Below are 14,613 nucleotides of genomic sequence, written 5' to 3'. Positions count from 1 at the left end.
ATGTTGTATGTAAGTCAAATCATTATGCTGTACACCTTAAACTTATACAGTGCTGTATGTCAATTATGTCTCAACAAAACTGGAAGAAAAAAAAGACTTTTTGGAGGATTTACTGTTTAATTTTATAACTGAAGTATTAATAGGACAAGCATTATTAATAATAACAAACATTAAGAGAAGGTGGGGGCTTCCCTGGTGGCACAGTGGTTGAGAGTCCGCCTGCCGATGCAGGGGACACGGGTTCGTGCCCCGGTCCGGGAAGATCCCACGTGCCGCGGAGCGGCTGGGCCCGTGAGCCATGGCCGCTGAGCCTGCGCGTCCGGAGCCTGTGCTCCGCAACAGGAGAGGCCACAACAGTGAGAGGCCCGCGTATCGCAAAAAAAAAAAGAGAAGGTGGAAGACAGTAATGGTCATAGCTTACATTCTGGGGACTAGAAAAAAGTAATGCTGTCTAGAATATATTGTTGGAGAGAAGAGTGGGAAAAATGAAGTCAGAAAGGTAAGCAGAGGTCAAGTCTGGCTTTTCAAGTCATGTTAAGGAGTTGGACTTTATCCTAAGAACAATGCAAAGTGAATGAAAGTTTCAGCAGTAGCTCAAAATGATCACTCATGTATTAGAAAGATGTCCCCATTACGTTAGGTGGAGAATGAATTAGGAGGAGGCAAGACTGATGGAAAACAGACCACTGACAAAGTATTGCAGTGACCTAGGTGAGACATGGGGCCTGAACTAGGGTAGTGTTACTGGGAAAGGAGAAAAATGGAGAGATTAGGGAAATATTTAGGGCTTAGACTGATAATTAATTTGATATGTGAGTTAGTATAAGTTGGGAAAAATCAATGATAGCCTGGTTTATGACTTAGGCAGTTGGGTGCATAGTGAAATTGTTTGTTGTGTTAAAGAATAATATGAAAAGAAAGACAGGGGATAAAAATGTTGACTTCATTTCTGGATATGTTTCGAGTTTGAGGTGCCAGTTAGATATCCAAGTGGAGATCTTTAGCAGGAGTTGGATATCTGGGTCTAAACCTTAGAAGAAAAAACTGAGCTGAATTAACAGATTTATGACTCATCAGCATAGAGAAGTCAAAAGAAATGGATTGTTCAGGGAGTACGTTAAACATAACAAATGCTGGATAAGAATGTATGCACTGGAAGTGCAATGGGGATTTTTTAAATGAATTTTCTTCTCTTCACAAGCACCTTGACCCTATACATTCTGATTCTCCCCTAGGAATCTGAAGTAGACCCTGCTAGTGGCCTACTCAGTATCTATTCTTGCCTCTGTCTTTATAGAAGACTGATTTTATTAGGCTGGCAATATGTCCAGCTATAAAATCTTGATTTCCCAGGCTTTCTTGAAGCTAGAGGTGTCCACATAACCTTTTTTCTATGCATATTTTAAGATAAGTCATTTTTTAAATAAAAAGATAATAGAATACATACTTTTACACTCCCTGCAATTTTCATCTAAAAATATTTTTACAAGGAATTTTCATATCTTTCCATATTTAATAATTTTTTCAATCTTCAAACTCCAAAGACTATAAAAATATTATTAGTGTTTTCTCCCTGCTAAAGCATCATAGAAATATGCTGTGTGTAAACTGAGACCTGGTATTTATCCTTAAGGAGCCTATAGCCTAGGAAAAAAGCATGTTGTGTTTCTGTTTATCAGTAAAAAGAAAAGTATCTTGAGCAAAGTAGAAAAACAATTTTTTGTTCTGTGACTTGGCATTAAGATGCCTGTGTGGAAAGATCTGAAGATAGATGAAACAGAGAGGTAAAGAGGGCAAATTAAGTGGGATGGGGCTGTAGTGTGGGACCTTGGAAACTGTAGATATACAATAATTATTTTGATAATGAGGGAGACTGACTTACAATATTTCTTCAGAGCTAACATTCTCCACTAAGGAATAGACTCATTTCTTATGGTCTATTCCTTGGATTAAGCCAAAACATGGAGAGGAGTTCCAAATAACTGACCAGTTTATTTTCTAGCAAGTATTGGGTTGGCCAAAATGTTCGTTCGGGTTTGTTCGTAAGATTTCACAGACAAACCCTAACAAACTTTTTGGCCAATCCAATACTTATTGAACACCGACTGAATGACAGCCATTGGACGAGACATTCATTCATCATTCAAAGATGAAAAGACACCCCTATTCCTGACCTCAAAGAGCTCAGTCTAATAAAGGAGAGACACATGTAATCACATATCTAGTACGTGGATCTGGTTTCTAAATTCCATTCTCCACTCAAAGAAACCAAGCCTCCATGGAGATCAGGCCTGGATCAGGGAAAGAACAAGATGAGCCAAGAACATCTTCTTGTGCCAAAAAGTAAGAGATATTCAAAGAACGATGGGAACAGGTCAAAAGGACACAGACACTGGCCTGAAAGTGCTCCACTTGCCAAATCTGAGACAATTTTTACACCAAAATAAACCATGATAGTAACATCATAACTCATTGAATAAAATAGGAATACAAGAGAGAGTCCATAGAAATAAAAAATAAGTTCAAAGTTTAATAATTAAGAGTATTTTCGTAAGTCTCAGAGTACTTTACTACAAAGTTCTTATTAATTATGAAGGGACAGAGAATAACTTTACAATGGAGAAGTCTAATAGACACTATCATAAGTCGTCATGCTCCAACAGGTTGACAGTATACTTTCAAGTGGTTCAGGTGGAAAAGTTCTTTTTATCATTCTTGCAGCTTTTCTGTAAGTTTGATATTGTTTAAAAATAAAAGATATTTAAAAGATGAAGAAAGAATTCCATACTAACCCGCTAGAATAATTATTAGCTTCACACTGAATGCGCAGAGGGAGCTCAAGTCTTTCACTCTAGGAGAAAGGCACTCAGCTCACCTGTGGTCACGAACAGTTTATTAGGGTGGGAGATCAGGTAGGGATTTGTGGATAAAGTCCCAGTGAGTGGGAACCTATGGTGGTAATAGGTAATGGGATTTCGGCATTTGCAGTTTGTAATGGACTCATTCAATTGCCCAAACATAGTAAAGAGAACCTCTAACAGAAAAAGCCAAGGGCTGCAGTTGGGGGATTCTAGATTTTTCTACCACCTCATTACTGCCTCAGTACATGACTTTGAATAAGTCACTTCATTTATCTTAGCCTTGGACTCCCATTTGTAAAATGAAGGGACTGAACTAGGTGACTATGGTTTCATATTTCTATAATCATAGTCAAAATAGGGATGTAAGAGGCATTTTATTTTGGGAGTTAATATATAAATTTATTCTCATATGATAAGGCTAAAAGGTTGGTGCTTCCTACATACGTAGAGGATAGTTTAAATAGTAATAAGCTAAATGTAGATATTACTTTTTAACTATAAAACAATTTCATAAGTCTCGTAAGGCAATGTGGTCTATTGGTAAAAACATAGTTTTTGTAGGTATATTCAGAAGTGGTTTAAAATCTTAATTCTGCCCAAACTATACAGCCTTCTAATCCATCCTACATACAACTGCCAGAATTATCTGAAACAGATATTATAACCTTATGCCTCTGTCAATGGCAAAATCATAAGTTTCAAACTCTAGCATGACAGCCAGTGATTCACAGTTTGGTTCCAGCCTTCTTTCTCTTCTCATGTTCTGCAGGATCTCGTATTTAGCACAGGATTTCCCAAACAGTCCCCCAGAATACCACCGTGCTGAGAGATATTAAGAAATATTCAATAAAAAAGGGTTCCATGGTCAAATAAATCCTGCTCAAATGTCATTTCCTATGTGAAGCCTTCCTGAAATCCTTCTATAAAAATTACTTAATCTCTTTTTATTCCCAAAGTACTTCACTTATATTTGACTTCGGGCAGTTTTTTGAATTGATAACTGAATTGAAGTTTACTTAAAGTCAACCACAGCTATACCTAAGTTTTACATATTCAGTCTTCACATTTTTCCAAGTTCATTATTGCACAAAAATCTAAATAGTATTTTTCATTCTTTTGAAAAACATCTGACAATAAATTAGATTCCAAAGTAATCTGCTATAACGACATATCATATCATAAGAGCAATATGGGCTTTGGGGGAAAAAAAAAAGATCTGGTTTCCATTTCCAGTTCTGCCACTAACTAGTTGAGAAACACTGGGCAAATTACTTAACCCCTTCTGACTCTCAGTTACCTTACCTATAAAATGAAGATAATTCCTAAACAGGTTTGTTGATAGTTTGGTAAGATAATGAGTGAGTCAATCTATATAAACTATATGAAAGAATATATAATATTTAGCACATAGTAGATACTAAAAAACGTCATCTTCTTTTCCAAGTGTGCTTATACAGTAGTTTCCTTCTACCCTAATTTGTAATAAAATGGCACAAATGAAACATAATAGAATTTTAAAAAATCTACTCAAGTTCCTGTTTTTCAAATTGTTTACATAGTGTTCTTTCTTGCAAACCTTGAAGGTCAAATTAGAAGGGGTAGTAATAAAATACTGTTATGTCATTTCTAGAAAGAATCTTTCAGAGACATCTACTTTGGCAAGAAGATTTTAAGCAACAGTACTCTTTGAGACATTAGATGAGACCTCATCTGAGATATTCAACTACTGATTTGTCAATTAGCTACTTTAAGAGGGTTCAATAACTTCTTAAATGTTCTTTTAGTCTATTCTCATGTATGCTTTTCTTTTTGTTTTCTTGAGATATGCTGGTGTTTCTATTGAATGTGACAGCTATGTGATCTGAGTATTATCCTTTGCAAGGCCATCAAAATGAATAAATGGCATTTGGCTCTCTTTGGGAGATATTTGGATCACCTTGGATTTAATACAGTAAAGTAGAACTGTTATCAGTATATTCTCCCTCAGGGAAGCTAATCTGGTTAGTAAGACAATCATCCTTGTTGTGACAGATACTTTTAATTGTACTATCGCTACTTATCTCTCTAGCTCAACTCAAATATCTCCTTTTAGAAGCTTTCCATGATCATCATAGGCAGAAATTTATGCACATCTTACTAAGTACTTTTAGTATCACACAGTGTTAGTATGTTTATTGCCTTGTGCTTTGCATTACCTTAATTATTTTTATATAATCCTTGTGAAATAGTACCTTTCCTTGTTTTGAACATTTTACAGATGAAGATACTGAAGAATAGGTACAGCAAGAAATTCGTTGGTGGATAACAAAATGGCAAGAAATAGAGATTCTGAACTTCAAGAAATCAAAGTGGTAAGAAATCAAGATTCCAGTCTTAATCAGAGCTCCTTTAGATTAGACCACACTGCTTTTCCTTCCTTTTCCATTATTTTTAAGATCTTGAAAAATATTGTAAATCTTGTCACAAATTTCAAAACAATTTTCTACTTACAAATTCTAAAACAATTTTTCTAAGTTTCTACACATAAAAATATCAAGTTACCTGAAAGAACTGAAAGTAATACTCCAAACTTTGACAATTAGAAGATCCTCAGAAAAAGAAGTTCTCTTTTCTTAAGAATGATACCCAGAAAATAATTAGGGAAAGATTTTTTTTTAAGCCTTAAGTATAAATATCAAAAGAAAGTATCAATTCTAATTACTTTGCAGACCAGCATAGGATTAGATTAGACATTTGAAGCAAAGGTTTCTTTAAATAAAACTTTACAAAGCAGCGAGGAATACTATTGTATCAAACTAGTGGGCTATTTTCCTTAACTTGTTCTTCAGTACTAGAGTAAGTAATAGTTTAGCTACACGCACTAGGTGTATTTTGTAATCCTATTTTGAGTCATCTAAACAGACAGACTGTGCCCTTGCCTACATTAGTACTACTTTTACATGTTTATTACAAAACGTATATACTACAAATACGTTTTTACAAGTCAATCTTCCTGACCAGATAGTGAGTTCTCTGAGACCAGCAGCCATGTCTTATGTGCTTTAGTATATTAATATTAGTTAACATTTACTGAGTGTTTTACTATGTGCTAAGGTTTAAATGCATTATTTCATTTAATACTCAGACAACTACAGGAGATTATTATACCGACTTTAGAGATGTGGTCTATGAGCTCTAAAAGAGCAAGAGACCTCATTATTTCACTCACTTGTACATCTCCTGTGCCTAGTACAGCACTGGGCATACTGAAGGCACTTAAAAAGTGTTTGCTGAATAACGAGGAAACCAAAGCTCAAAGAAGTTAAGTAACTTATCCAGAGTATACTGTGAATAAGCAGAGAGACTAGTTTGAATCCAGGTCTGCCTCACTTTGGATTTTAAAGTCTGTGCTCTACTGCCTCTTTATTTCCAAATTCCAGCTCAGAATTTGGTAATGAGAAAGTACACAGTAAACACCTGATGAATGAATGTCTTACCTTCAGATTGCTTATCTACTTCACCCTAGCATTCCTTTACTTCTTCACTTCCCTATCCTGATTTTTAATCTCTAAGCCTAGGATATAAGCCATAGCTATAAGTTTTCATCCTGCCTACCTTCCTATCATACACAGATATCTAAGTATCTTCCCTATACACAGGGAAGAAAATATTTATTACTGGAAAAACACATGGAAGTTGCAGCATGAAAAGTTATATGAATAGTTTGTTCCTTTTATTACATAAACACAGTGTCAAATAAGTCAAAAACACAAAACAGAAAACTGAATGGTAATAAACTTAGAAAACTTAACTCAAAATTTCCAAATTTTGTTCTTTTGTGGTTATTATTTTTCTTTCTTATAAAGGCAAATAAGAAGTTTATAAAAACTGAAGTATTCTTCACGTAAATAAACTTCATTTTTTACAGTGTCAATAAATATTTCTAATAAAGGGGTAAATATATAATGACATCACTTCAAGCTATAATAAACAGGAAAGTGAGGATGCCCTACCCCCCATAATATCTACGTTAGTACATCTACTTTCAGCTGGCCTGTGGAAAAAAGCAAGGCACAATAACGTGGATTTGGAATTTATTTCTTCAAGAAACAGATTTCAGGTGATATTGTCTAGTTTAAGTTTAAAAGATTATAGGAACATTTACCTTTTTACATAAGCACAAAATATTCTAAAAGTACAAGGCCTCTAATCCTCCTGAAATGTGTGCCTGTTTGCATGCTTATTTAGTTATTTATCCTTTATCTATCTACCTATCATATCTATCATATCTATCTATCTATCTATCTATCTATCTATCTATCTACCCGCTTTGTTAAAAGAAGGATGACAGGGGTCAAACAAATCTAGTTACAGCCCTGGCTCTGTCCCTTAATAACTGTGTAACTCTGGGACAAATTACCTAGTATCTCTGAGCTCATTTCCCTTAAAATATAGACAGTAATTCATATTTTGTAGGACTGCTGGGGAGATTAGAACCTATGTAGTAATAAGCATAGTGACCAGGCACATCATAGCACTCAATAAATAATAGCTCTCTTTATTTAGGGTCTGATACTTCATTTTACTCTGGCTTCATTCTAGGATGCACTTAAGTTATTATTTCTCATACCAAAGTTTCCTATGTTTGTTTCCCTCAATATAAATAACCGTCCACCTCAAAAAACTACTTAAAATATGTTAGACTGAACATTCCTTGAGTATTTTCCCCTTATCTTTTCTAGAAAATAATGTCATAAAAAAGACTGTTTACATGTGCATGTGTATAATGCTTCCTGGTTTTTTTTCTGCTTATAAGAGCAATGTTGCACCTGCATGACTATCTACCAATAGCCAGTGCGGCCTGGGCATTGACTATTCTTGGTGTATTCCTATTTTCCTTACATGTGCTTCTGTAGGAACTTGTTTGTAATCTCTGTTTTAAACACTGTTCTTTCCTAAAACATCTACCATTTCATTTACAGAAGTTGTATATGCATATAATTTACTAGAAAAGGAAAACACAGGCAGTGTTAAATAATAAAATGTGTAATAATTTTTAAAAATTACCTGATGGAATACAGGCTCCTTTACCTTAAGGTAAACCTGAAAAATATTAAAAGAAATACATGTAAATGAAGTGCATTACAAAGGGGAAAGAAAACCTATTCCTGCTACTCTGGTCTCCTGCTTCCCTAGTCTTGCTTCTTAGATCTGACTCCAGCCATATAAAACCAATCTCAGATTAGGTGGCATGCCACAAAAGGGCTGTTACCTACAGGTGGGTGTGCCCCAGTGCTCATTACATCATGGTAAACTAAATGTTTCAAAGCTGTTGTGGATTACTCTGGCCTCTTGGCCTCTGCATCAGCATCAAGGAGAGGCAGAGATGCGTGGATAACTCATGAGGGCTGAAGAAGTTATGCTGACAATCCCTGCAGCAGATCTATTCTACAGCAGCAAGAATGCTGGACTTAGAGACAGGAGCTAAATTTTAAACTGCCACTTACTTGCTACATGCCTGAGCAAGTCACTTAACCAAAAGACTCATTTTTCCTTATCTGGATAATGGGAATAATAGTGGTGAGTAATAATAAGCCAAAATATGTGCAAGTGTTTAGCGCATAATATGTGCTAATAGGTGAAAACATTTAAAACAAATTTCTTGTCCTTTCTTCTGCTTCTGAAAACCTCTAATTTATTCACCTAAATACACGAAAGTTACACAAACCCTAGTTTTAGGCTCCAGTGTCATGTGGGTGATTAAGTTCAATGCCTCTTTACTGCATGCATTTATTGCCCTATAAGAGTACACCTTTAGGGACTTCCCTGGTGGCGCAGTGGTTGGGAGTCCGCCTGCCAGTGCAGGAGACATGGGTTCGAGCTGGGGTCTGGGAGGATCCCCCATGCCGCGGAGCAGCTGGGCCAGAGTGCCACAGCTGCTGAGCCTGTTCTACAGTCCGTGAGCCACAGCTGCTGGGACCCCTGCGCCTGGAGCCTGTGCTCCGCAGTGGGAGGGGCACTGCAGTGAGGGGTCCGCGCGCAGCAGCGAAGACCCAATGCAGCCCAAAATGTATTAATTAATTAAAAAAACGAAAACCAGTACACCTTTAAAATGACATGGTAGAGAGGAGTCAAAATTTAAATCATAACCCTGAAATGACTCCCATCACATGCAAGACAAAGTCCAAATTTCAAAGTCTTCCATAATCTTGCTCCGGCCTTTCTGCTTAGTCTTATTCCTCTCCTCTTGTCTCTTTCTCATCCTAGGCTCCAACAAATATGCTAGTTTCATGCTTCTGTATCTTTAAACATGCTGTGCTTTACTTTGTTCAGAAATTACCCCCTGCTGCTAAACACTCATCTTTCCAGATTCAGCTCAAACTATACCTCTTTCTTGAAATCTTTCCTGACTCCTTCTCTGCTAAGCAGAATCCATCACTCATCCTCTTTACCTGACTGTCCATATATAAACTTTACGGCATTTATTAGTTTGTTTCTCTCCCCTACAAGGCAATAATCTTCTTGACAGAAAGGACGATTCTTACATATCTCTACAGCCTCATTTAATGTAGTGCTGATCTCATAAATTTTATGTAATTTTATCATTTGTCTACAGAACTTCTTATTCCTGGAAGAAGTTCCCTCACCACAGCGAGAGATTATTTCCTTGAAGCACCCATAGAGCTTTAATAGTAAGATGTGTAGGGGCTACCCTAGTGGCGCAGTGGTTAAGAATCCACCTGCCAATGCAGTGGACACGGGTTCGAGCCCTGGTCTGGGAAGATCCCACATGCCACGGAGCAACTAAGCCCATGAGTCACAACTACTGAGCCTGTGCTCTAGAGCCCGCAAGCCACAACTACTGAAGCCCTCGTGCCTAGAGCCCGAGCTCTGCAACAAGAGAAGCCACGACAACAAGAAGCCTGCGCACCGCAACGAAGAGTAGCCCCAACTAACCACAAATAGACAAAGCCCGTGCATAGCAACGAAGACCCAATACAGGCAAAAATTAAAAAAAAACAAATTAAGTAAGATGTGTAGGAACATTTATATAACTCTAAATTCAGTAAGGCAGAATGCTTTTAATCTCTGAAATTTGTTATTTCAAAATACGAATTTTCCTTTACATAATTTCAGATTCTCATTACTAATAAAAGAAATACAGAAGGGCATGCCTCTTAAAAGCATTTTTTAAGGCAAAAGAATTATGGAGTCCTTACTATGTGCCAGGTATTAATTCTTACAACTAATGTGAAATGTATGCTATTATTAATTTTACAGATGAGGAAAACTAAAGCAGAGAGTTACCTCTCTCTTTAGTAAGTTACCCAAAGTCCCACAGTTATTAAGTAACAGTGATGGTCAAAACTCAGATATGACTGACTCCCAAGCCTAAGTTTTCAGCCACATCAGCTCTTAACTTACAAAGGTAAGTTGTCTTGACTCTACCACCAATTCTCCATATAAATTTGGTTGGTCAGGAAAGTCACTAAAACTCTCTGGACATTAGTCTCTTCTTTTATATAGTAACAAGACTTCCTTTCACCTCTGAAATTCTAGGACTCTTTCCTGATTAACAAGTATGTATGCAAAGGACTACGCAGGGCAATGCAGAAACATAAGGAAATACAATATCTTTGCTCTTTCAATCTTTTTCACCTTCTCAATTCACTGAAATCTAGCTTCTGCCTTCATCAGTCTGCTGTGGACAGTACCCTCATTAAGGTTACTTGGTCTTTTTTATGGGTCAAACCTCAATTTCATTTTATTCAGCCTCTCAGAGGCAACTGGTACCCTTTCTAGAAACCTCTTTGTACTCTGTGACATCAAGCTCTCCTGGTTTTCCTACACCACTGATTACCTCCTTTGTTGGCTCTATCTCTTTCACTTGACCCTCAAGTGGTCAATGTTCCAAGGTACAGCATGGTGACTATAGTTAATAATACTGGACTGAATACTGGAAATTTACTGAAAGAGTAGATTTCAGGTGCTTTCATCACACAGACAGGAAACAGTAACTATGTGATATGTTAATTAGCTTGACTGTAGTAATATTTTCACTATGTATATGTATATTAAATCATCATGTGGTATACCTTAAATGTATAAATTTAAATTTTTATTTAAAATGTTGATTCTTATTGAATTCCTTAGACATTATAAAATGAGACATTCTCATTTTATCTTTTTAAATTTTATGTTTTTATAAGTAGGTCCCTGTTGGTTACCCACCTTAAATACAGCAGTGTGTACATGTCAATTCCAAACTCCCAATCTATCCCTCCCCCTTAAAAAGAATTTGCATATTGACAGGTTTTAAATGTCAAACAGACAAATCAATTGTAACTTTTAGGGTATAATATCATAAATGCATGTTCTTTTGTTTTCGCTGAGAATAAAAAGCCCAGTGTAACAAAGGGTTTGTATCTTTTCTTTTTTAACATCTTTATTGCAGTATAATTGCTTTACAATGTTGTTAGTTTCTGCTGTATAACAAAGTGAATCAGCTGTATGAATACATATATCCCCATAGCCCCTCCCTTTTGCGTCTCCCTCCCACCCTACCTATCCCACCGCTCTAGGTGGTCAAAAAGCACTAAGCTGAGCTCCCTGTGCTATGCAGCTGCTTCCCATTAGCTATCTATTTTACATTTGGTATTGTATATTCGTCAGTGCTACTCTCTCACTTTGTCCCAGCTTACCCTTCCCCCTCCCCGTGTTCTCAATTCCATTCTCTATGCCTGCGTCTTTATTTCTGTCCTGCCCCTAGGTTCATAAAAACAATTTTTTTTTTTTAGATTCCATACGTATGTATTAGCATACGGTATTTGTTTTTCTCTTTCTGACTTACTTCATTCTGTATGACAGACTCTAGGTCCATCCACCTCACTACAAATAACTCAATTTCGTTTCTTTTTATGGCTGAGTAATATTTCATTGTACATATGTGCCACATCTTCTTTATCCATTCATCTGTCAATGGACACTTAGGTTGCTTTCATGTCCTGGCTATTGTAAATAGTGCTGCAATGAACACTGTGATACAAGACTCTTTTTGAATTATGGTTTTCTCAGGGTATATGCCAAGTAGTGGGATTGCCGGGTCATATGATAGTTCTATTTTTTGTTTTTAAAGGAACCTCCATACTGTTCTCCATAGTGGCTGTATCAATTTACATTCCGATCAACAGTGCAAGAGGGTTCCCTTTTCTCCACACCCTCTCCAGCATTTACTGTTTGTAGATTTCTTGATGATGGCCATTCTGACCCATGTGAGGTGATACCTCATTGTGGTTTTGATTTGCATTTCTCTCATGATTAGTGATGTTGAGCATCCTTTCAATCTGTATCTTCTTCGGAGAAATGTCTATTTAGAACTTCTGCCCATTTTTGGATTGGGTTGTTTTTTTGATATTGAGCTGCATGAGCTGCCTGTATATTTTGGAGATTAATCCTTTGACAGTTGCTTCGTTTGCAAATATTTTCTTCCATTCTGAGGGTTGTCTTTTTGCCTTGTTTATGGTTTCCTTTGCTGTGCAAAAGCTTTTAAGTTTCATGAGGTCCCATTTGTTTATTTTTGTTTTTATTTCCATTTCTCTAGGAGGTGGGTCAAACAGGATCTTGCTGTGATTTATATCAAATACTGTTCTGCCTAGGTTTCCCTCTAAGAGTTTTATAGTGTCTGGCCTTACATTTAGATCTTTAATCCATTTTGAGTTTATTTTTGTGTATGGTGTTAGTGTTCTAATTTCATTCTTTTACGTGTAGCTGTCCAGTTTTCCCAGCACCACTATTGAAGAGGTTTTTTTCCCCTCCACTGTATATTCTTGCCTCCTTTATCAAAGATAAGGTGACCATATGTGTGTGGGCTTATCTCTGGGCTTTCTATCCTGTTCCATTGACCCAGATTTCTGTTTTTGTGCCAGTACCATACTGTCTTGATTATTGTAACTTGGTAGTATAGTCTGAAGTCAGGGAGCCTGATTCCTCCAGCTCTCTTTCTCATGACTTCTTTGGCTATTTGGGGTCTTTTGTGTTCCCAAACAAATTGTGAAATTTTTTGTTCTAGTTCTATGAAAAATGCCATTGGTAGTTTGATAGGGATTGCATTGAATCTGTAGATTGTTTTGGGTAGTATAATCATTTTCACAATGTTGATTCTTCCAATCCAAGAACATGGTATACCTCTCCATCAGTTTGTATCATCTTTAATTTCTTTCATCAGAGTCTTATAGTTCTCTGCACAGGTCTTTTGTCTCCTTAGGTAGGTTTATTCCTAGGTATTTTAGTCTTTTTGTTGCAATGGTAAACGGGAGTGTTTCCTTAATTTCTCTTTCAAATTTTTCATCATTAGTGAATAGGAATTCAAGAGATTTCTGTGCATTAATTTTGTATCCTGCTACTTCAGCAAATTCATTGATTAGCTCTAGTAGTTTGCTGGTAGCATCTTTAGGATTCTCTATGTATAGTATCATGTCATCTGCAAACAGTGACAGCTTTTCTTCTTCTTTTCCGATTTGGATTCCCTTTATTTCTTTTTTTTCTCTGATTGCTGTGGCTAACACTTTCAAAATTATGTTGAATAACAGTCGTGAGAGTGGGCAACCTTGTCTTGTTCCTGATCTTAGAGGAAGTGGTTTCAGTTTTCACCACTGAGAATGATGTTGGCTGTGGGTCTGTCACATATGGCCTTTATTATGTGGAGGTACGTTCCCTCTATGTCTACTTTCTGGAGAGTTTTCATCATAAATGTGTGCTGAATTTTGTTGAAAGCTTTTTCTGCATCTATTCACATGATCATATGGTTTTTATTCTTCAATTTGTTAATATGGTATGTCATATTGATTGATTTGCATATATTTAAGAATTCTAGCATTCCTGGGATAAACCCCACTTGATCATGGTGTAGGATCCTTTTAATGTGCTGTTGGATTCTGTTTGCTAGTATTTTGTTTAGGATTTTTGCATCTATGTTCATCAGTGATATTTGCCTCTAGTTTTTTTTGTGACATCTTTGTCTCATTTTGGTTTCAGGGTGATGGTGGCCTTGTAGAATGAGTTTGGGAGTATTCCTCCCTCTGCTATACTTTGGAAGAGTTTGAGAAGGATAGGTGTTAGCTCTTCTCTTCATGTTTGATAGAACTTTTCTGTGAAGTCATCTGCTCCTGGGCTTTTGTTTGTTGGAAGATTTTTAATCACAGTTTCAATTTCACTGCTTGTGATTGGTCGGTTTATATTTTCTATTTCATCCTGGTTCAGTCTCAGAAGGTTGTGCTTTTCTAAGAATTTGTCCGTTTCTTCCAGGTTGTCCATTTTATTGGCATATAGTCGCTTGTAGTAATCTCTCATGTACTTCTGCAGTGTCAGTTGTTACTTCTTTTTCTTCTAATTCTGTTGATTTGAGTCTTCTCCATTTTTCTCTTGATGAGTCTGGCTAATGGTTTATCAATTTTGTTCATCTTCTCAAAGAACCAGCTTTTATAGTTTTATTCATCTTTGCTATTGTGTTCATTTTTTTTCATTTATTTCTGTTCTGATCATTATGATTTCTTTCCTTCTGCTAACTTTGGAGTTTTTTGTTTTTTTTTTTTCTTTTTTGCGGTACGCGGGCCTCTCACTGCCGTGGGCTCTCCTGTTGTGGAGCGCAGGCTCCGGACACGCAGGCTCAGCGGCCATGGCTCACGGGCCCAGCCACTCCGTGGCATGTGGGATCTTCCTGGACTGGGGCATGAACCCGTGTCCCCTGTATCGGCAGGCGGACTCTCAACCACTG

The 14,613-nt window shown here is 36.8% G+C and overlaps 1 protein-coding gene across 4 annotated transcripts in view; it reads right to left on the bottom strand.

The window, feature by feature from the left end:
* Nucleotides 1-14,613, bottom strand: part of ACER3 (alkaline ceramidase 3) — a 183,801-nt gene that overhangs the window by 52,171 nt on the left and 117,017 nt on the right. For all 4 annotated transcript variants that reach the window (XM_060160095.1, XM_060160096.1, XM_060160097.1 and 1 more), the window contains one exon: nt 7,908-7,943. In XM_060160095.1, coding sequence (XP_060016078.1) covers nt 7,908-7,943 — 36 coding nt within the window. The remainder of the gene's footprint in view (nt 1-7,907; nt 7,944-14,613) is intronic.

The sequence above is a fragment of the Lagenorhynchus albirostris genome, chromosome 9, assembly GCF_949774975.1.
Source record: "Lagenorhynchus albirostris chromosome 9, mLagAlb1.1, whole genome shotgun sequence".
NCBI classification, from domain to species: Eukaryota; Metazoa; Chordata; class Mammalia; order Artiodactyla; family Delphinidae; genus Lagenorhynchus; species Lagenorhynchus albirostris.
The sequence above is the reverse complement of the archived record's forward strand: the minus strand, read 5'-3'. Positions and strand labels throughout refer to the sequence as shown.